The sequence below is a fragment of the Salvia splendens genome, chromosome 2 (genome assembly GCF_004379255.2).
Source record: "Salvia splendens isolate huo1 chromosome 2, SspV2, whole genome shotgun sequence".
Classification (NCBI taxonomy): Eukaryota; Viridiplantae; Streptophyta; class Magnoliopsida; order Lamiales; family Lamiaceae; genus Salvia; species Salvia splendens.
In genome coordinates this window covers 7,497,976-7,522,232 of record NC_056033.1, presented here as the reverse complement: position 1 = coordinate 7,522,232, position 24,257 = coordinate 7,497,976, and the positions used below count along the sequence as shown (strand labels likewise).

The 24,257-nt window shown below is 36.4% G+C and overlaps 3 protein-coding genes across 3 annotated transcripts; all 3 read left to right on the top strand.

Annotated features, from left to right (window-relative positions):
* Nucleotides 1–3,589: 3,589 nt before the first annotated feature.
* LOC121786445 (DEAD-box ATP-dependent RNA helicase 42-like) lies at nucleotides 3,590–7,661 on the top strand. The gene is made up of 2 exons (XM_042185093.1): nucleotides 3,590–3,821; nucleotides 4,073–7,661. Exon 2 carries the CDS (start codon nucleotides 4,109–4,111, stop codon nucleotides 7,472–7,474), a length of 3,366 nt encoding a protein of 1,121 aa, XP_042041027.1. The 5' UTR covers nucleotides 3,590–3,821; nucleotides 4,073–4,108; the 3' UTR covers nucleotides 7,475–7,661.
* A 3,484-nt stretch (nucleotides 7,662–11,145) lies between these two features.
* On the top strand, nucleotides 11,146–16,000 carry LOC121772434 (synaptonemal complex protein 1-like). The gene is made up of 15 exons (XM_042169551.1): nucleotides 11,146–11,204; nucleotides 11,393–11,936; nucleotides 11,993–12,265; nucleotides 12,350–12,478; nucleotides 12,579–12,647; nucleotides 12,731–12,841; nucleotides 13,352–13,459; nucleotides 13,543–13,653; nucleotides 13,717–13,809; nucleotides 14,492–14,578; nucleotides 14,692–14,766; nucleotides 14,965–15,051; nucleotides 15,149–15,211; nucleotides 15,451–15,554; nucleotides 15,734–16,000. The coding sequence occupies exons 1-14, from the start codon at nucleotides 11,146–11,148 to the stop codon at nucleotides 15,550–15,552; spliced, it is 1,911 nt and encodes a 636-aa protein (XP_042025485.1). The 3' UTR covers nucleotides 15,553–15,554; nucleotides 15,734–16,000.
* Nucleotides 16,001–18,012: 2,012 nt separating this feature from the next.
* LOC121768963 lies at nucleotides 18,013–20,374 on the top strand. Its single transcript, XM_042165587.1, has 3 exons — nucleotides 18,013–18,889; nucleotides 19,533–19,898; nucleotides 19,992–20,374. The coding sequence occupies exons 1-3, from the start codon at nucleotides 18,235–18,237 to the stop codon at nucleotides 20,237–20,239; spliced, it is 1,269 nt and encodes a 422-aa protein (XP_042021521.1). The 5' UTR covers nucleotides 18,013–18,234; the 3' UTR covers nucleotides 20,240–20,374.
* Nucleotides 20,375–24,257: the final 3,883 nt, after the last annotated feature.

Sequence of the window (24,257 nt, the reverse complement as noted above, 5' to 3'; positions counted from 1 at the left end):
CAATGCGTGCATCCTACGTGTGTGCTCACAATATCCTTAGTCATTTCCTAGGGGAAAAACATAGCTCTTTAACTTGAAACTCAAACCATAATCAGTTCAGGAATTAATTAATTAATTGAGCAAAAACAAATAAAACTCCACTCAACAACAAGTATTTCCACTCTAGCACTAGAAATCTCCCACTGCCGACCCAAATCAAATAATTAAATTAGCCCATGTCTAACTAGAAGTCAAGCATTAAACAATACTAATATCAATTAGAGGCCCAACTTATGAAATTAAAATGGCCCAATACATAAATAAGACTAGAGATAAAGAAAAAAACAAGAAAAAGAAAACAAAACTGTAAAAGCCTATAACTACTCTCTGCCGTCAACTCCTTAATATACTCCCAACCTAACCCATTCAATAATGAAATGAAAAGAAAAGAAAATGCCGTAACTTAATATACTGCCAAACCACTACACGTATATTCACTATTTCCTCTTCAATTTAAAACAACCACTCTCTCTCTAGTTCTTCGTTCTCTTTATCAAAATCCTTCCTTCCATAAATTCACCATATAAAACACCAAACTCACTCTCCCTATCTCCCTTAAGCAGAACCTAAATTCCGATTCTCATACCTCAATTTATCCTAAATCAGCACACAACCTCATCTCCCTCTCACCGTCTGCTATCTCTATTCGCCAATTGCCGCTGCTGCCGTCCAGCCTCTCCGTCGTCGCTGAGCTCCAACCAGCTCAGCCTCCGTCGCCGGCGGCGCTACTACTCACAATCGGTAAGTCCATCTCCTTTACCCCATTCTAACCTTTTATTAAAAATTCTATTTGTTTGATTTCACTTATTAATGGGCAGTCCTGAAATTTTTTAATATTTGAATTGGAGAGGAAACAAAAGGGAAACTTCTATCGGCATTAAAGATCGGAGCTTTAGGAGGAGGGTATTATTCAACAATTTGCAGACATCTCAAGAATTTGTTTCAAATTCGACCAGTGAACTATCGTGTATTCGAAGATGCCATGAGATGCATGGAACTCTAGAATTAGGGATTATACCTTTGGAATGAGGAGAATAAATTGAGATTGCAGGGAAAATTTGGATTCACAGACGGCTCGATTCCTCCTTTTCAACTGTGACAAAACAAAATGGTGCTTTGGATTTAATGTTCAGAAAGTGGTTTACACTGAAATTAAAGTGGAAGATTATACCTCTGTTGGAAGGGAAGAGAACTGCACTGGAGGAAATTATGAAACGGCTGATAAAAGTTGCAATTGTGGGGAGAGATATATAATGCAGAGATTAGATTTGTTTGTTGAAGAGATTTTTGGTGGGTGGAGATATTGATGGAAAAAAAAACGTGTAGAAGGGTTTAGAGGAAGGGATTTATGTTGGAATTATGAATAAATGGCCATATTAAAAGTAGCCCAATTGAATAAGGATAAATGAGCTAAAAAATAGACAAAAGTGATAGGCCAAAAAATATATAATTTTAGTACATTGATTAAATTGTGGTGTTTTATTATTTTAGTACTTTGGTGTTATTCCAAGTACATTGTAAACGAACGCTCAATTTTCCTATCGACGAATCTCACACCAACCTCGCAGACTACTTTCACCACACGACTAACCAACAACACGATTCAAAACATTCGTCGATCTTTCGATAAAACATACTCATAGATTGTCGAAACAAAACAAGGACGCTTAAAAAAAATAGACCAAAAGAAAGGAAAAAGGCGGGCGTTACACCAATAATCACATTTTAGTTGACTATTTATTTCTTCCGTTTAATTTTAGACCATAGCATAACTTGATAAACATGGCCAAAGGCTAAATGATTTTTTGATATTAGAAAGAATAAATTTCTTACTTCCCGCCACATATACGTATAAAAAGTAAATTATCACTTAAAATAACGATAATATTTTATGCATCTTGTTTGTTTTGAATAATGTGACAATTTACACTACTCTTTATATTAGAAGTTAATTAGTTAGATTTAATTTTAAATATATATAATTTCATCTTATTTCATAGTTTAATCTATAAACTCAGTAGTATTGTTTAATTAATTAGAGGTGAATTAAAATATAAGAATTAAAACTTTAATCGAGTAAATATATGATGAAAATTGTAAACATTACATATCTGTGTTATCGTTTAGCTTGTGAATTAATTCGGAGAAAAATGATTGCAATAAAGGATTAAATCTCAATTTTAACCTAAATAAATGGAAGGCAAACTAAACTCTCTAGCACAATTCCAATTTAAACCCAAATATAAGGCTAATTAATATATAAATTTATTAACTTAATTATAAAAAAATAATGGTAGTGCACTATTTAAATTTGTTTTAAAATTTCTTCAAGAAGCTAGCATTTTATTAGACCATTATTTGTCCAATTATTTTTGCCTCAAAAATTGTTTTTGGATAGAAGACACTCAATCTTTCTATTTTTCCCTCCAAAAAGGGAATCAAGGTCTTTTCACCCAACTTGCACTTTAGACTAGGATAGATTTTGTGAAATTAAAAATTTAAATAACATTTTTTAATATATTAAAATCAAACTAAATATATAAATCAAAACAAACAACGCTAAATGTGCTTCAAACGAAAGAAGTTCACATAAGGTATGTAGCATATCATTTCTCCCTCAAACGATATTTATCATTTAACTTACTCCATTCAATGCAAATTGAATTATATTAATGTTATTAGGGTGTTTAGGGTTGGGTATCGAATACAATTACATTACAACAAAATAGATATAACATATATAAGGGGCGGATCCAGGAATTTAATTTAGAAGGGGCAAAATTATTTATATAATTTTTTTAAAGAATTTGAGGTGGGACATTTATAAAGAAAATTGAAAAAATTTGTAAAAGTAAAAAATAAAACGATAAAAAATGTGTTGAGGAGGGGCATTTACCCCTTACCCCCTCAAATAGTCCACCCCTGGCATACATACGAAAACAGATGCTTCAATATTTTACATCTGAAACTAAAATACAAGATAATTAGTTTATCAAACTAATTAATAAGGCCAAAAAATACATAAATAAAAGCACCGCAAACAACTAAAACAACCAATACCAATCTATCTTTCTGTCTACCTTCATGACTTAATGTTCCATCTCCCTCAACTTCAATTTTCATTGCTTCGTTTGGGCACTTTCTCAAGCCTTTTCTTTTTTCGGGCACTTAAAGTATCCATTGAGAAAAATTGCACCCACCAACCTTTTCTTTCTTCTCGCACACCGAGTAGAGCATTCCATTGAATTGTCATTTTGAATCGGCCACTATTTTATACAAGCCCTTTCGCGATACCAACAATTTTCACCTACATTCATTTCCTCGGTTTTGAAGAAAGATGGAAGTAGAAGACTATTTAGAACCAATGGGTAGGAAGAAAATGAAATCTAAACACTTTTATTTCACATGTTAAAAAGAAGAAAGAGGAAAGAAGAATTAGAATTGATTTGACAATAATCCATCTTCGAAATGCCCAACAATGCTACTGTTAAATTAAAATTGGCCCACTAAAATAAAGAAAAAACAAGACCTAAAAGTAAATACTGTAATAAATAATTGCATCCCTCACGTTTCCCCCTCTCTAAATTTCTCCTCAATTTTCCGGCTAAACCCACCAATCCACCACCACTACCGCCGCCTCAGCCCATTATCTTCATTATTCTCGGTCGACAGACTAGCACTTCAGCTCCCCGTCGCTGCCGTCGTGGACTCGTGCTCGTTGCGCCTTCTTATCAGCCTCAGCTCAACAACATCAAGAAGCCCTAATTCTATTTGTTCATCAGGTTAACTTCTTCCTCACCGATGCTTCTTCTTCTTCTTATTATTCTAAGTGCAATCTCTCTTGGATTTTGTAATGAGATGTGCCTAAGCTTGCTCAAATTTTCTAAACTGGAATTTATGGATCTCAAATTTGGAATAATTAAATTTGCAAATTTGTGAATTTTGACCAAAAACATGGATGCACTTGGCTTTGTATATATGTGTATTATGGATTGAGGACTTTTAAGATATAGCTATTCCCTCAATTTCTCAGAGGTTCATCGTATTCAAGCTATTCCCACCAATATCCATGGAAGAACCGAAAAGCAAGTCTAGAAGGGATGGCTCCGAAACAGACGAAGTGAAAGCAAATCAGCATAGAGAGGATCGTAAGCGTGAAAAAGAGAGGAATGGGGAGAGGCACAAGAACAGGGACCGTGACAGTCGCCACGAGAGAGAGAAGAGTGTTGATGACAAGTACAGGGACAAAGAAGTTAAACGTGAAAAGGAGCGGAATGGGGAGAGGCACAAGAACAGGGAGAGGAACAGAGACCGTGATAGTCGCCACGAGAGAGAGAAGAGTGTTGATGACAAGTACAGGGACAAAGAAAAACACAAGTCTAAGCGCCATGACAAGGAACAAGAACAGGAGAGAGGGAGGAACCATGATGATGAGAGGCCTAGGGACAAGGCTAAAGGCAGAGAGAGGGAGAGAAGGGAAAAGACCAGGGACAGAGAGGGAGAAAGGAAAGACAGGGAGAGGAAACATGAAAAGGAAAAACGCCGAGACAGGGATAGGTCACACAGTAGTGATGATGATGTTAAGGACCATGAGAGGAAAAGGCGCAAGAAAGAGGAGGATCATCAAACTAGGGATTCAGAACAAAATAGTAAGGCCATCCGACATAGGGATGACAGCGAAGACAATAATAGTTCACGGAAGAAGGGAAATGTAGATTCAGAAGATAAGAAGGAAAAGAGTTGGGAACAAGATTTAGCTGAAGAGCAACAGAGATTGGACGATGAGATGGAAAAAAGGAGAAGAAGAGTTCAGGAGTGGCAAGAGCTGAGAAGGAAGAAGGAGGAATCTGAGATAGAAAAACATGGGGTGCCTGTTACTCATGAACCTGAATCGGGAAAGACTTGGACACTGGAAGGGGAATCTGATGATGAAGAAGCTGGTCCTCAGGAAAGAGAAACGATGGATGTAGATGAGGACGAGGATGCAACTATGAAGCCTGTTGCGGAGGACATGTCTGTAGACTCTGCGAATGAGGCAGCTCCTTCCATGCAAAGTGTTGGAGACAATGCTGTTGATGATGAAGAAATTGACCCCTTAGATGCGTTTATGAATTCTATGGTTTTGCCTGAAGTTGAGAAACTAAACAATATTGTGCCGTCTGCTTCAAATGACTCTGGTCCTGAATTAGTTGAAAAAAATGGTAAAATGAACTCCGAGAACACTAAAAAGGGGAAGAACAGATATATGGGAAGAATTATTCCTGGAGATAACTCTGATTCAGACTATGGAGAAGTTGAAAATGAGGAAGATTCTTCAGAGGAGGAAGATGATGAAGAATTCATGAAACGGGTGAAGAAAACAAAAGTAGAGAAGCTTTCAATAGTTGACCATTCGAAGATTGATTATCCCCCCTTCCGTAAGAATTTCTACATTGAAGTGAAAGAAATTTCAAAGATGACATCTGAAGAAGTGGCTGCACATAGGAAACAACTTGAATTGAAGATACATGGAAAGGACGTGCCTAAACCAGTCAAAGCCTGGCATCATACAGGATTAGCTACTAAAATTTTGGATACTATTAAGAAGCTCAATTATGAGAAGCCAATGCCGATTCAAGCGCAAGCCTTGCCCGTAATTATGAGTGGTCGGGACTGCATAGGTATTGCAAAAACTGGATCTGGGAAAACCTTAGCCTTTGTCCTGCCCATGCTGCGACACATTAAGGATCAGCCTCCTCTGATGTCAGGTGATGGGCCTATCGGGCTTATTATGGCTCCGACAAGGGAGCTTGTCCAGCAAATCCATAGTGATATAAAGAAATTCACAAAGGCTTTCGGCCTCAGCTGTGTGCCTGTGTATGGAGGTTCTGGGGTTGCTCAGCAGATTAGTGAACTGAAGCGAGGGGCTGAGATTGTTGTTTGCACCCCAGGTAGAATGATTGATATATTATGTACTAGTGGTGGTAAAATTACTAATCTGCGTCGTGTCACTTACTTGGTCATGGATGAGGCTGATCGGATGTTTGATATGGGTTTTGAGCCTCAAATAACAAGAATCGTCCAAAATACAAGACCTGATCGGCAAACTGTGCTATTTTCTGCTACTTTCCCTCGCCAAGTTGAGATTTTGGCTCGTAAAGTATTGAATAAACCTGTTGAACTTCAGGTAGGTGGTAGGAGTGTTGTGAACAAGGACATTACCCAACTGGTTGAGGTTAGGCCTGAGAGTGATAGGTTCCTTAGACTCTTGGAACTACTTGGAGAATGGTATGAGAAGGGGAAGATACTAATTTTTGTCCATACACAAGAGAAGTGCGATGCACTGTTTAAGGATTTACTTAAATCTGGATATCCGTGTGTATCACTTCATGGGGGAAAGGATCAAACAGATCGTGAATCCACATTAGCTGATTTTAAGAGTAATGTTTGCAATATATTGATTGCCACAAGTATTGCTGCTAGAGGTTTAGATGTCAAAGATCTTGAACTAGTCGTTAATTTTGATGTCCCTAACCATTACGAAGACTATGTCCATCGTGTTGGTAGAACTGGCCGAGCTGGTAAAAAGGGGTGTGCTATCACATTTATCTCAGAGGAAGATGCAAGATACGGACCTGATCTAGTGAAAGCCTTAGAATTATCGGAACAGAGTGTGCCCGAAGACCTCAAGGCCTTAGCTGATGGCTTCATGGCCAAGGTGAATCAAGGGCTTGAGCAAGCCCATGGGACTGGCTACGGTGGTACTGGTTTCAAATTTAACGAAGAGGAGGATGAAGCCAGGCGAGCCGCAAAGAAAGCTCAGGCGAAGGAGTATGGTTTTGAGGAGGATAAATCAGATTCGGACGATGAAGACGAAGGGATTAGAAAAGCAGGTGGTGACATGTCTCACCAAGCTGCACTTGCTCAAGCTTTGGCTTCTGCTACCAAAGCAAGTGCTGCTGCTTCAGTAACAGCTCCCATGACGTCTGGGCAGCTCTTTCAAAATGGTGGTATTGCGGCATCTGCTGTAATCCCCGGAGGTGGGCTTCCTACGGGCGGCAACGATGCAGCAGCCAAAGCAGCAGCTCTGGCAGCGCTCATGAATCTGCAGCATAACTTGGCAAAGATTCAGGCAGACTCGATGCCTGAACACTATGAAGCAGAGCTGGAGATAAATGACTTCCCTCAGAACGCCCGTTGGAAGGTGACACACAAGGAAACCCTGGGTCCGATATCGGAATGGACGGGAGCAGCCATCACGACTCGAGGCCAGTACTACCCGCCGGGGAAGATTGCAGGGCCGGGAGAGAGGAAATTATACTTGTTTATTGAGGGCCCGACGGAGCAGTCTGTCAAAAGGGCAAAGGCAGATCTCAAGAGGGTCTTGGAGGAGATCACAAACCAAGCTTCATCGCTTCCAGGCTCAGCGCAACCTGGCCGATACTCTGTTGTCTAGGCTCTACCCTTGAGAGATTTGCCTTCATTTTCCTACTTACTGTTTACTGAAATCTTGATTATAATAGTATATGCTCAAAATATTTATATTTTGCATCCCTATATTAACAATCTGGATTAGATAGAAAATATTCTGTAAGATTTTGTTTCGTTATTGGTTTACATTGCTATTAGTTGTTGTATAGTTACATACATACCCCTTTTGGCTGTTGATTTATGGTTTTTATGCTATAATCCCAGTAGCGAACGCCAAATGTAAAGGCCTCACCTTCTATAATCCATTTTCCTATTTATACATAATTTTGAAATGTATTTATTGTTAAAAAAGAAAGGAAAAGAAACAAAAATTCTAAATAAAAGGACTCGATTTTGTTGCTCTTGTAGTAGCCAATAGATGCAGTAGACAAGATTTTATAGACACTAATTAAAACCTATAATCCCTATTAATATACTAATATCTGTAACTAATGGTAACTGATGGCACCCGCATCATCTACAGCTACTCTTAAACGATACAATTTACCGGCAACTATACATCTTACTTATTAAGTATACTAAATTACTATAATTAAAATTTAATCATCATAGTTAGTATTAATCTGTTTAATTAATTGCGTGCACATCATACGTGTGAGCTCCTACAGAAGTCTCTGTAATGCCTACAAAGTGTACTATTAATAGTTAAAACTAGCGTTAATGGGATCATAGGTTAATGAAGGCCTCATATTCGAATTCTTCGTAGTTTGGCTTTTAAATTTAAATTTATTTACTCGTTTTAGAAAAAAAGTAAAATCTACATATTTTCGATTAACTAAAGTGCATTTGATATTGGAAAAGAGGCACACTGAGAACTAAATCTTTTGTTAATTAACAGATTCTAATTTTGAATAATTAAATTTAGGCGGAATGTAGTAATATTATTTGAATATTTATAAATTCTAATGAATTAATCCAATTAATATAGTTCTTTAATTACGGATGACGGATGATCTATGAGAGCATCTCCAATGGCGGCGTCGGCACCGGCACGCCGATTCTCACGCTGATCAGATTTTTAATTTTTTTTTTTAATTTTTCGAAACACTATACATACGCGCTTTGGACGTCATTTTCATTCGCACCACTTGTTTTAACGAGTACTCTCTCTATCTTAATTTCTGTACAAGATCAACAACGAGAAATGAGTAATGCCAGTGGTAGTGGTGGTGGCCGTGGTGGGGATGCTGATGAGTACGAGCGTATGATGAACGAAGAGCTAGATACCTATACGAGACGTGAGGTTGATCGATGGCTGTAGAGTTATATGCAGCCGGCGGTGCCTCGCCCACGACCAGTTGTCCACCGTCGAGAAGTGGTTGATCGTGATCATGTAGCTGCACATCAGCGCCTGTTCACAGATTACTTCGCAGAGGAGCCGCGTTTTAACGCCAACCATTTCAGGCGTCGTTTTAGGATGAGGCGGGACTTGTTTATGCATATTGTTAACGCTTTGGAGCATCGATATCTGTATTTCCGCTTCAGGCACGATGCGGCTGGCAGACCTGGCCACACCCCTATTCAAAAGTGCACTGCGGCAATTAGGCAGTTGGCCTACGGGACTTCGGCAGACATGTGGGACGAATACCTCCACATCGGTGAGACGACTACCATTGAATGTATGAAGTATTTCTGTCAGGGCGTGATTGAAGTATTCGGTGATCAGTATCTCCGAAAGCCTACCCCCGAAGATTGCCGGGATCTGCTGCGGATGCACGGGGATCAGCATGGGTTCCTGGGAATGTTAGGCAGCATAGATTGTATGCATTGGGAGTGGAAGAACTGTCCCGCTGCCTAGAAGGGGTTCTACACGACCGGCTACAAGGGAAAGAATCCCACGATGATCCTCGAGGCCGTAGCTGATTACCGGCTGTAGATTCGACATGCGTATTTTGGGATAGCCGGTTCGAACAACGACCTAAACGTCCTCAACTCGTCGCCCCTTTTCAACGAGTAGTGCCAGGGCGTCGGTCCGGCCATCAGTTTTGTCGCCAACGGCAACCAGCATGATATGAGCTACTACTTGGCGGATGGGTATACCCTAGGTGGCCCGTCTTTGTGAAGACGATCCGGTGCTCATCAGATGCGAAGAAGGCCTACTTTGCGACGCGGCAGGAGTCGGCGCGAAAGGACGTGGAGCGTGCATTTGGTGTGCTTCAGGCTCGATGGGCTGCAGTTAAGGGACCAACGCGTTTGTGGAATGTCGACTGCATTGCTGATATAATGTACGCATGTATTATCATGCACAACATGATTGTGGAAGATGAAGGTGTACAACTGACTAATTGGGCCAACGACGATAATGAAGCAGGTCCAAGCCACGGTGTCGCCGCCGCCAACGTACGAGGTGGGGTACCTCACGATGAAGAAGCCCTCCTCCAAGCACATGCCGACATGCGTCAAACGGATGCTCATATTCGACTCCAAAAGGATTTAATTAAAGAGTTGTGTGCGAGGAGAATTGCAAGGCTTTAGTTTTTATTTAAAATTATGTAATTTTTTTAAATGTACTTTTTAATTTAAATGAAAATAGTATATTTTCGCGTATATGTGTCGTATATTTAATTCCGTATTTTGTGTGATTGTTAATTGTTTGTTTTTCATAATTGAGTGATGTGGCTGGGCTATTGCATGTCCAGTTGCATGTCTAGATGATGTGGCAAGAGGATTTTAGTGCTGCTGATGTGGCAGTGGCAAGGTTATGAGAGGACTATTGCATGTCCAGAACCACTGGAGATGCTACGAAGTTAAAGTTTTAGTTTTGAGAAATACTAGAAAATAAAAAAATTATTTTACGACGAATGCCACAACATAGGTGCGCGGTGCCTATAAATACCAGTTGCTTGGCGCCAAATTCATTTGGATCGTCGTTTCTCATCTCTGCTCCTGCAAAAAATCCTCTCGGCGAGGACGCTCTTCGGTTTGGATTCTTAGGGTTTTTGTTCACTGCAGAGGTAAAAAACCTGATTCTCTATAGGTTCGATTTTTTATTACCATTGCAAACGAAGTTTCTCTATCGTATTTCCTCTCGTCTCTGTTACTTGATTCATTAAATTACTGCTCTAAGTGATTGTTTCCGTTATATATTCCGATTGAAATGTTAGAATTGTGGAATGTGAAGGTTTGAGATCGCTTTGGCGTTGTGCTGTGGATTTCGTTGGTGACTTCACAATGAGTAGACTTCTAGGCTTGTCAGGCATTAGAAGCCTGGAACAGTTCAAATCTTTGTCTGGATCTAGTTCCAGAGCTTCGAACAAGAAGATTATGCCAAATGCTTCCCTTGGAACTCCAGAGTCTGTTTCTACGGGCAGTTTTGCCAATCTGAAGCTCACAGCAGGTTGTACTGGCCTTTCGTTGAATTTCTTCATTGCTCGGCAGATTTTACCGATTTTATGAGGATTTTGATAAATTGTCTGATTTCTCATCTTTCTCCAGAAAAATTGGTCAGAGAGCAAGCTTCTGCGAGAACTGACCTTGAATTGGCGGTAATATGAGAACAAACGTATATGTCTGTTGTTAACTTCTCTACGCATTACAATTCCTATCATTTTTCAAATTTTTTTATTATTTTAATGATGCGCGTATATCAATATTTGATGTTCATGCATATACTTGATGTGCATATATCAGTATTAGATGGTCGTGCATATGCTTATACGAATTGTTTCTAGATTTAATCATCCTATAATATTCTTGTATGCACAGTCTCTTCTATAGTATTCAAACCAAATACTGAGATCCAAGTTAATGGACTGCAGGATTTTTTGAAGTATCTTTTGATATCCTAAAATGTAGAATTCTAAGCTCAAGAAACTGACGGAGCAAATATCTGTACTGGAAGAGAAATTGCAAATCGGAAAATGCGAAGCTTAAAGTGACGCAGAAAGAAGAGGTATAAATTGGAGAGAGAAAACAAGGACCTGTTGTCCAGCAGAGATGATTTTTCTGACAGATTGCAACTTGCACTCCTGGAGGTCAAGAATCTAGAAGAATTTGTGACTATGCTTGTTGAGAAGTTCAAAGAACTGGAGAGGAAAAGCCTGGCATTTTCAGAAAATTTCATTCAGTTAAATGCTTTATTTGATTCATGCTCGAAGTTGGCTCAGCAGGAGAAAGACCTTGTCTCTAAGTGTGCTCAAAGAAAGTTTGATCAGATAAACGACCAGTGTGCTAGTGCTGTTTCTGAGAAAAATGCTTTACACTTAGATAATCATGAATTGAAAAATAAAATTCTTGAGCTTCAGAAAGAGCAGGAATTTTCAATGGTACAGCATGCTGAAGAATGCCGCTTAGCAGAAGAGAAAATTCAGAAATTGGAGTCTGAAGCAGCTCTTGTTTCTAAGCAGAGTGAGATGCATGTTTCGATACTTAAATTGGAGGATAACCTTAGGGTTTCTTCAGAGAACTGTAGAATATCAGAAGAAAAAGTGGTATAAGCTCATCTACTAAATTTTGGTCTTTTGTGTAACTGAATGTGGCATAGGTTGAATTTTTTTTTGTCATGCTGCAAGATTTATCAATGAAACTTTCCGAGTTAGAACTAAGCAGCAAAGGTCTTATAGATGGACTAAACACAGAAATCCTGAAGAAGCAAGAAGAAAGTGATGTTTTGCAGAAGGAGGTTGAGAAGCGAGAAGAAAATACACATTTACTCGAGGAAAGAGTGAAAGAGCTTGAGAACACGGTAGAGGAAAAGGAGCAGCTTCTTGTGGAACTCAAGACAAGAGAGGAACAGATTGGTAACCAGAAAGCGGAGGTATTCTTCAATTAGTTTCTCTGATAAAAAATTTGTACAGCTGTGTCTTTGATGGGTCTGTAACTACTGGTCTTCTGTTTTAAGGTTATGGCTTCCCTGGCTGACACAGAAAGTAAGCTTCAGGAGGCCAAAAAGGAATATAATCATATGTTTGAAAGCAAACATTTAGAACTATCAAAGCATCTGAAAGAAATCTCTCAAAGAAATGATCACGTCATCGCTCTTTTCCTTCACTATTTAACTTCTAAAGGTTATGCATATCCTTGTTGGTTTATAGATACATGAAAATGACTATATGTTGGAATCTGATCAGGCTATTAATGATATACGGATGAAGTATGAGGTGGAGAAGCTGGAGACTGTTAATCTTGAGAAAGAAAAGGTTCACTTTGTTACTTTTCTGTTATGCGGTTTAGCATCTCTGATTCATTTTTTTATAAAAAAAATTATTCTATCAATTTTCAGGCAGATAAAATAATCCAAGATTTGGAAAAAAGATGTGAGCAAAAAGTTGAGGAAATCAAAGAAGAATCTCGGCAACGTTTGCTGCAAGTGCAGGAAGAACATGCTGCAGCAGTAAGCACTCAGTCCTATTTAATTAAAGGTTTTCAAGTTTGTGAACCAATGATTCTAATACCATTAGTCCTCTAGTTCACCACATTCTGTAACATAGCCGAAAATTACCTCTATAGTTATACATTTACAAAGTTAAATTCATTATACCCACCATTTCTCTATATTGCTCTTCTTTGAGGCTGTGTTGTTTAATCGCTGTAGGTTTGTAAAGAATATTTAAATATATAATTCTCTTCCTTGTTAACTCTTTCACTAACCTTTTAGTAATTTCAAGCACCTTTTTTTCTACACTAGACTTTAAGCAAATAGCATGCTTGATTGATCATGGGTGTTCTGTAAATTAAGAGCAATCCATGACATAAGAATTTTTATTCAGTTTATGGAAATACCTACATTATGAACATTTTATTCCGTGCTTTCATACACCATATTTTGGTTTTGTTTCTGCTATGATGCACAGAGCACAAATATGTCTCTTGTGCTGAGATGACTGTTGAATTTTCGCTACAGGTCAGCAACATTCACAAGGAACATGCTAAACGAGAAACACTCCTCACATCTAAGCATACTGAAGAACTAAGGCGCACTGAACTTCATGCCGAAGCTGAGTTAAGAGAGGTATATCATCCATTAAATATCTTCCTTTATAGTGCTATTTTTGAGAATGTGGTATCATGTATCTTAATATCTATTCCTAGCAGAAAAGAAAAATGCTTAGGTCTGAGCATGAGGCTCAGTTAAGAGCTTTGAGATGCGAGCATGAAGATGAGTGCAAAAGACTGGAGGAGGAGTTGGACATTCAAGAGGAGAAGGTGAATTCTTTGATTCCATCTGTACTTTTACTACAACACTAATGATGTCCTCTATAAACTTAGGAAGAGAGGCAGAGGACTTTAATGCAGTTGCAGTGGAAAGTAATGGGTGACAATCCACAGGAGGACCAAGAAGTGACTTCTAAAAAGAGGTCTGCCTAATAACATTACTACCCTCCACCCCTACAGTAATAGAAAGAGCTCCCTTTTACATAGCATGAATGCTTAATGGTAGAAATCATGACACATAACCTTATGATTTAGTAATTCCATTGAACATCGGGCTTAGATCAGGCAGGAGCAAATTTCCCACAAAATATGGTATGTGCTATCTTTTCTATATGGTCAATTGGTTGATTATGTCTGCTAATTTTGAGAATAACAGATCATGATTACCACAACAAGTAACATGTCAGATCCAGGGCATCCCACAATTGGATTGTCTTGGATGACAGTTTCTCATTCCGAATCTGTAAAATCAGAATTCTGATCAAATCAATGCAAGTTCGAAGTTGAAAATTGTGAATTGTATAAGATACAGAAAAGTTATCTTGTATAATGACATTATCTGAGTTTAATTTTATTTCTTTCTTCTCTGTCCTGTTTTGATGTATAATGGCTCTTATTAATTCATATTTGTTGCATAAAGTTTCCACTATCTGAATGATATAAATACCTGATACTGTATTATTATTATCTAACTATCACTTAATAGTCATTGTCCGAATATTTTGTGTAAGTTGCTACGAAATTCTACCTGCGATTGTTTCTGCCCCTTTGTTCATGAGCTTATACTTGCATATAGACGAGATTATTTGATGAAGTGAATATCATGCAGAACTACTCCATAACTTCTAAGATGAGAAACAAAGAAAGCAACAAAAGAATTCAGCAGTCTCTTGACAGAGCAGAAGTTGATGAAAAGGTGTCTCCTAATTTAAATTAACATTTGATTTGTCTTGTTTCACTGATATGAAAGTTCTTGTGGAGTATTCACGTTCATTTGAAATTTATTTTCTGTTTCACTTCACCTCAAAGGAAACCCAAACTCCCGTTTCAAACACGTTGAAAAAGGCCGAGAATGTGAATAATCTGCCTAAACATAGTAGGAAGGTGAGGATTTTACTACAAGTTACTTTCAGATTTGCTGATAAATGGGTGAACTATTCACATTTTCTCTTATCTTTTTCTGTGCACATGAGTTTTTCAATCACTATATCTTCAGGAATAACAAGATCAAAGAAAACACTTACTTTTGAGGGAACTTATGATGCTAACATATCTGTAATGCTTGCACCTCGCAATTAGCAGGTGACTCACCATGAATATGAAATCGAAACATCAAATGGTAGAACAATTACAAAGCGAAGAAAGACCAAAAGTACAGTCATGTTTGGGGTCAGTAGTTATTCAATCATTCAATACTAATCAGTTCTGATGTTGCTTTAGACAAGAAGACGGTTATGACTGAATTCTTCATTTTGCTGTACAGCAGGATCCAAGGAAGCAAAGGAAGAAAGACACACCAACGGCAAAGACTCCCAAAGCTGTTATCCAGGCAAGTGTTCTGTTAGTTATTGTTCTTGATTTCAACCAAGTTCATGGATAACAAAAAAAACCTGTTGATCCACCTGATGATATGTATATACTGTGTACACCTATGATCAAGCAATATGAAAACCATATATGTCTGCATTTTTCAACTTATACTCAAGAAGTCTTCCCTAAAACACAAAAAAAAATCATTTCTGGAATTATGTTGGCCTGTTGTTAATACTAGTTTTTAATGTGATCTAGAGAGGCAAAGAAGGACTCCCTCCAAAACCTTCCAACATAGGCGATTTGTTCACTGAAGGATCTTTGAATCCTTATGTAGACGACCCCTACGCATTTGATTAAAGGTATTCCGTTTTCTCCATTCAATTTTCTTGAAATACATGTTTAAGTAACTATTGCTCGACTCTGTGCACTTGGTGTTTATCACCTTTCTTGCACTGTAACTATTCTTGAAAATCTCAAACAACTATGATAAAAAAAAAAGTCATGTTCGCCTTCTCTAATGCAGTTACTATTCTCACAGCAGGATCTGGATGTAATATCTACTGCAAACGAACATGAATATCAGCTGCACTGCTCACAGTCATGTATGAAACTAAACCCAAACACACTCACTATCCCAAACATTAATCATGTACATGAAATTTTGCTGTATGATTCTGTATCATTAAGTGCCATAAATTCTTCTTAACCTCATCCGTGCCAGGATTTCAGTCGTCTGTTTCTTGCACGCGTGATGCGTTTATATAACTGTAGTTGCACGACTAACATAAAACTTTTTATGTTGAAATCAATTGTGCATTATGTTTGTCGCCTCCTCTGTCCTTTGTGCATGCTTTAGTAATATGGGCCTTTTGGGTAGATATATTCATGATTCATGAAAGTAGACCGTGATTATTTTAGAGATTATTTCAGCTATTTGTCTCAATCAATACCAGGCTTGCATATTCAGAGCCTTTCCCCCTCTCCAACCTTTTTAGATCCTAGTTCTTGCTTTAGTAAATATTTGGCAAAAGAATGACGCGCATAAATCGAGAAATAGTAAATATTTGGCAAAATCCAATTTTTAATTGGCTTATATGAAACATGTATATGGTAGATTTACACATCACAAACAATGGAAACCATTAAAAAAGCTTATATAAATGGGAAAAACATAAAGTAAATATCAAAATACGTGACTATCTTTAAATTAAAGTGACTTTTAATGATTAAGTTCCGAATCCACTCCCCATATTCTGTTAATTGTTCCGAGTACTGTGTAAGTATCTAACTAAGTAGAATCAACATCTAATTACATTTTGATAATAAAAGTACAAGATTTTATTCCACAACATATGGGCTTTAATATGATTTTGAGGCATAAGGAATCAAACCAGCTTTTTAATTCAAAGTTCCATTAATTATGAGGTAATTAGTGCTTTTCTTGTTCTTAGCAATGCTCTTAGTTCTAGATATTCTAATTAAGCTTGTGTCCCACTACCTTTTTTAACTATTCAACCAAATAATGACATTATACTATAATTTTTCGAAAATTAGAAGACAATCTTAAAATATGAGATATTAATTAGAAGCACAGTATGTACGACTTTGGGGTACATGTAATTAAATGTTATCGAATTTGACATCGGTCACATGGATTAACTGTGCAGTTTCACTCGTCAATTAAACCCAAATTAACCTTATGTTTAAAATGAACCTTTTGAGGTCAAAATGAACTTAATTTTCAAATGTTAAGAATATTAGCTCATTTATATGTACTCACAAAAGTATCAAAAAGTGGTTTGGTTAAAAAACATATTTGCAGGTTTATCATATATAGCTTTTTGAACTCACAAATGTGAGGTACAAAAAGATGCAGATGTGAATATTATGAGAAACTACCCCAAAAGTTGTATTTCCTAGTTATCCGGATGTCCTACATTAGGCCATAAGACATTGCAATTAATTAGCTCATAATTAAATAATTCTGTCTTTGGCTGTGACAGTTAATTTATTCTATTGATTAAAGAAATGAGAGATTCCTTCCACAACAGTCTCTATTTAATAATTTACACATGCTCTCTTTGTCAGTTAGTATATGATGCCTCCCTCAGTGTCCCCCTTCCCCATCCTTTATATTATTGTAGTTCTCTTTTTCCTTTTACAGAAAATAAAGGTAGATTATTTATTTAGTGAATATACATAAATAATGGCATGGACTTATGCATAAACATATGAAGGAACAAAAATTAATCATGGATAAAAGTTACTTCTAAAGACCAAACCAAGAATTGTAGCAAACATATTTTTGCAAGTAGTACTAGTAGTTACTAGGAAGTTAACATTCCATAAAAAATAAAATTAAAAATAAAAATAAACAAACCAAGAGGTGAGCCAAATACACAATAATTTAAGATGATGAACATATATTTTCTGAATTTTAATTAGAACTCATATTTCAGCTTAGTTAATTGCATATCCTCTTTTACCAATCATACGATGTTGAAACTTGTGTTATTGTATCATCCATGCATGCCACGTATATTGAATGACATCGTAACTTTAAGTGTATCACTTGTTAAACTCTAATAAAGCCCCTTGAATTGCTTCGGAGTAATGGACATTTTTATTCCACTTTTCCAAATTTTCCAAAGTAGCACTTGAGCTTAATAATCTTTAACCGGATTCTAAAATTTTAAATATTCTCGATGTCAGCACATATTCAAACTACGCTCTAATATATTCTATACAAGATCTTTTAAAATTATTAACTTAGTTCCATTCCACAATGAGGTAAACATTTCCCAACAATTCCTGGTACAGAATTGTACACATAAAAACCAATGCACTATGCAAACACACACACACACAAACAAACAACACAGAGAGAAGAGAAGATAGCACCAACTCCTCATCTCCCTCATTTACCCTTCCACCTTCTGTAAAAGTTCATGTTTGTACTCATTTTCTTGAATCTTCTCACACATAAAAAACACACAAATTAAAACTCCACACCAAGATCTTCCCAAAACCCCTCCTACAATGGCCAAAAGCAGAAACCCCAGAATCCCAAAACCCAAACAATTCCAAGAAAAACCCCATTCATGGGCAGCTGTTCGAAGCCTCTTCACCTGCAAGTACCTCCAGGTACAACACCACCAGAACCTGGTACACCTCCAACAACAACCTCAAGACACCCCCAAATCCAAGAAACACCCCAAACAACTAGACACAACATCATCATCAACAACAACAACAACAACAGACGAAACAAACAAGAAGCAATGCAAGACGAAGCTGAAATGCTCAGGCTCCCTCTGCAGCATGCAGAAGCCAGAGATACTCATCTCTTCATCTCCCAACAAGAAGAGGGCCGCCGCCCATCTCTCCTCCTCAGGGAGCAGTGAGGCCTCAACTACTAGATCAATGAAAGCCACTACCACCATTAACTCCTCTTCATCCTCGTCCTCTTCCTTCCTCACAGCCCCCTCGGCCTCCCCCTCCGTCTCCGGATCCTTCAGGAGCATGCCGTTTAGGAAGCTCTCCGGCTGCTACGAGTGCCGGATGGTGGTCGATCCCGTTCTCGGCATGACAAGAGATCCTTCCTTGAGGAATACCATCTCTTCTTGCCCACAATGTGGCCAGGTTTTCATGAAGCCTGAGAATTTGGAGCTGCATCAAGCTGTTAGGCATGCTGGTAATTTTACTTTTTTTTTATATATATATTTATAGTCATGTACATTAAAATACAAAATAGTAGCCAAATTTATGTATAAGGGAGTAATAGTCTAAAAATGGATGATATGGTTGATATCTACATGCATCTAGTATTATTTTGCTATATGGAAATAGCTAGAACGACTCATTAATTCTCTTGTCTTTCTCCTTGGTTAATTGCGATGTTAAGTTGAGTTAGGTTTTAAATTTTGTGAAGATTTTCAAATTTTAATTTTGGAGTCAAAGTTGTTTCTACAATTTATGCGGTGTGAGTATTTCAATGCCTAGTAGTTCTTCACAATGTGTACAGATTGGAATTTCCCAAATGCTTATTTAAAATTGGCCCTATTTTCCATGCTTATTTTATTACTCCATATTACTACTATCGTAGTTTCTGCTTATATAATTGATATTTTATTATTGTAAAAATAAAAGAGAATTGTGATTGGGTTGTTGTCTCCTAAAGTAGTCTTCGAAGATAGGGTCATAATTCCACAATTTCTCATCCGTTTCACTCTTCCCAAAATTTCATTAATATGGAGTAAAAGTGTGTGATGGGCTTATCAAGAAATGGCACAAAATTATAGAAAATTCTAATTTTAATAAAAATATGAATTGAACAGTGTGTGAACTGGGAGGTGAAGACACAAGCAAGAACATAGTGGAGATCATATTCCAATCAAGCTGGCTGAAGAAGAACATCCCAGTTTGCAAGATTGATCGCATATTAAAAGTCCAAAATACCCCCAAGACCATATCCAAATTTGAAGAGTATAGAGACACCATCAAGGCCAAAGCCGGCCGCCTCCCCAAGAAGCACCCGCGCTGCGCAGCCGACGGCAACGAGCTCCTCCGCTTCCACTGCACCACTCTGATGTGCTCGCTCGGCCTCAACGGCTCCTCCAATTTGTGCAACTCCATCCCCTCCTGCGCCGTCTGCAGCATCATTAAAAATGGCTTCAAAGTCACTTCACAAGTCTCATCAAAAGGTATTTATTTATTTATTACCGACGAAATGTTATACTAGTAATTATTAGCGACAATTTTTTACCGCCGTTTTTTTTAAAAAAATCTTTTGATAGGTATATTAACAACTGCGACTAGCGGAAAGGCGCATGACAGTTGTTGCGTGGCGGCGGATGAGGGGAAGAGGGCTATGTTGGTTTGCCGAGTGATCGCCGGCCGGATAAAGAAGAATCCGGAGGGGAATGTGGAGGACTATGATTCCGTAGCCGGAGCCGTTGGAGTTTATTCGAATTTGGATGAGTTGTATGTTTTTAATCCAAAGGCTATATTGCCATGTTTTGTTGTAATCTATAGAGGCATTTAATATATGGTGGATCTTAGAGCATTTTGCTCAATTTTCTAACTATTGTTGAATTTTATTGTACATATTTAATGTTTTGTAATTTCGAATTGTGGCTAAGTGCCAAGTTTTTCCATATGTTGTTTATTGTATTTCTTATTCTCCGAGTATTGTTGAATTTATAATTTTTTCATCCCAACTATATAGAACAAAAAATTACTTTAATTTGCATCTTATTAATTGCTAAAATAGTAGTATTTAATTTTGGGTTATGAACGGGGAGAAAATTTAATAAAACGACATTATTATATGTATAACAGTTGGGAGCTTTTGGTATAATTAATCAATGGGAATTAAAGAATTTGTTAGTTTAATAAAAGCAAAACCAGTAAATGTGGAGTGTTACATTGATGATGAAAAGTGAAAAAGTTAAAGATAATAAAAAGAGCAACATGAAAACGTGAAGTTATTATTTGGGGTGGGCAAGTCAGCTTTATACAACGGTACATTTGTCTTCACATATTAAGATTCCATCATTATCCAACTAATAATTCTTTAATACACAGTTAAAGATGTTAACTAAACATTTCTTATCGCGATCAGCTTTTATATATTCTACGTAGATATTTAAATCATGATCTTCATTCAAAGATTCATTCAGTATAAAAGAATAATTTCGATGTCTTATTTATTTTACTATATTTTTGAACCTATCTAGTTTGCTGGAAACGTGGAACCAACGCTAGTAGTATAAGTTACTGTCATAAAATTATTGTAACTGGAAAAGCGTAGATGCTCAAATTAAATTAACTTGTTTGAACCTTGCCTATTATACAATAGTAGTATATTTTAGTTATGAAAATTATCAAATAAAGCACATAAGATTGACCAAATTCTCTCACACTTTTAAATTCTGAATTTTAAATTACAAAGTTTGCAATTTTTGCAATTATCTCATCCATCTTCTTTTCAACGAAACACACAATAATGTAATAATCAATTTATGTAATAATCAAATTTTGAACACGCCACCCACTATATAAACATGTATCACCTTAAGGAAGGGAATTGATACTCTTAACATAGCCATAAGGCCCATAACATTTTCATAGGTTTATATCGACGTCACATCATTGATATAATTGTGAAAATTACAAACTTCGTGCATAATAATTTAATTTTTGAAAAATGTGCAACAACCCGAACTTTGATCATCTTTAATGATTTATTTAATAATTTACCCTTTTAATTTTAATTAAGCACAAAGTGAGGTACATATCATTGCCCAATTTTCATGTACAATATACCTATGATTTATGAACATTCTCTGAAACTGTTTATGCTTTTTGCTGTTTGTATATTAGCCTGAACCATTAAATGTTAATGGTCGCGCATGAATTTCTTTTTCTGTTTAGTTTCAATCGATCCCACTTCCCTCTAACTAAAGATTTTATTTTATTTTTTATTTTGAATTTTGACTATTGTTTTGTACTACTCATTGGCTCATCATTTCTGCATTATGGCCATGTTTGGTTAAAGTCAAGCACCAAATTATGGGCTTCAATTCTTGTTTATTACCACTATTGTATCATTAAATAATGTTCAAAGTTCAAACTCAAAACAAACAGATAAAAACAAACTAACTACTTCGGTTTGGGCACCTATGCGCCGTGGACATTTCCACTCTTCTCGACTTATTAATTAATTCAACTCTCCCATCTCTAATCAAATTAACATATTTTAACTTCCAATTATTGTTTGAATTGACATTACATATATTTCAGTCTTGATACCTTATTTGAGATACAACTGACCTTTAGAAGTAAGAAGGTAGGAACAAAAAAAATGTTAGATATGGGCTTTATTTTTATTGTCAAAACATATTTTCTTTTGCTTCTTATTTTTCATTTTCTTATCAATATTTTTTGCAGCAATGTTTCTTCGTTTCATTCTCTAATTCATCGAATCATGCAATTACCTCTGACAATTTGTCTTCATCTACGCCAGTTTAGGAGTAAGAGCTAATGATAAATTCCAACAATTTCGACAAAATTAACAACAGAGAAAAAAGGAAAAAAGTGTGTGGTAGAGATTTAAGTCCCTTCATCCTTAATCCGTATAAAGGACACATTTAGGTTCTTTCGAAAATAATCTTACATTAAAAATTGACTATTTTATCAGTGAGATAAAAAAGGTGGATACATACATTTCTACTAAAAAATGTGTCACATACACACATTGTGAAGCATCATTTTGGACATAGAGATATGAGTACCAAGATAAGGTTGCAAGGTTGTAATATTATCTCAAACAAAAAGAAGTTGTAATGATATTTGGTTATAGCATGAGTTCGAAAAGTGTGACACGAGTGGACCCTCAAATTGAATGATATATCACACTCATCATCATACTATATTATGTCAAGTCAATTCCTTTTTCCTTTTCGATAGCTATCTAACGCTTTTTGTCCAAATTAAGTTCTATATAATTCGGTGTGTGATGGAGATAATTCGAATTCTATGTCACTTATTGTTTGATTTAACTTTGTAATGATTTTTCATAATATGCACGATCTAAAATAAGTGAGATTTGGAATAAATTTTTTGAAAAATAAAGCAATGGGGTTTAATTTTTATGTATCTTTGAATTTGCATTATACTTGTATTCCATCCATCCCAAAGAAGATGACCCCCTTCATAGGCGGCAAAAGATTTTATGAAGTTTTATTTTATGTGTTAAGTGAAGAGAGTAAAGTAAGAGAGAGAATAAAATTGAGATAAATGTATTTCTAATCTTAGTAATATGTCATTTTGATTGGGACAAAAAAAAGGTCATCTTCGATGGGACGGAGGAAGTATCCTTAACTAGGAAGACTATTAATAGTAGTCCTGGTACTTATTCGGCCGGTTCCGGTTAGAACCGGACTGGTTGACCAGTTAACCGGTAACAAAATTTTCTAAATTCAAGAACCGGCCGGTTCCGGCTTGGAACTGAAGATCCGATCTTATCATCTAATTTTAATTCAAAATTTTACTCATATAAAAATTTAAATAATTCTAATCCCAAAAAAATAAATAATCCAACATCTAAAAATATAAAAGTTCATGAACTAAATATCTAAAAGTACGAATAAACATAAGTCAAATAGTAAAAACTAACAAAGTAACAATATTCATCACCCAATAACTAAAAATTTAAACAATTAAATACCTAAAAAAGTCCAACACATAAAAATATCGATAAGTCAATACCTAAATTACAAAACAGGGTTAAGAAACTTGAATAATAGTAATAGTATATTAAGTTATATTAATATGAAATTATAAAATATAAATTAAAAATTAAATTTAAATTTAATCCGATTCCCGGTTAGGAACCGGTCGGTACCGGAACCGGATTTATCAAAAAATTTGGAACCAATATCGGAACCGGAACCGAATATTCCGGTTCCGAGCTGAATTAACCGGTCGGTTTCGGTTAGCCGAGAAGCGGAGAACCGGTTAAGCACCCCTTATCGAAAGGAATATTACAAACATAACAAGACTTTAATTGAGCTCTGATGGGCCTGAAAATATATGTTCAATTAACAAAACAATAAGCATTTTTTACATTGGGCCCTGTTCTTTTAACAATGTATAATTTCATTGGGCCTCTAGTAACAGACACTATCACCCAAATTAAAGGGTAATCTATAAGTCATAGCCCGGTCTAATTGACAAGTCTATTTATAACTCACAGACTACATAGCCTCTTAATAACTATATATACCGTATATGAAAATTATTGAATTAAAGATGTGGAAATGATTTTGCTTTGTTTCGTAAAACGGATTTTTCAAAATTTTCAACGATATAGTAGAACAATTAATAATGAACGGAGGCATTAATATTTTATAACTACAAGTCTACAACATGTATAACTTAACTCCAACATGTAAATAAATTTATAAAAACAACAGGAAGAAAACAATACTCTATGATTAACTGTTAGCTAAGACGTATGCGATACCTGTTCTTGTCAATCCATTTGCCTGTCTTTTTAT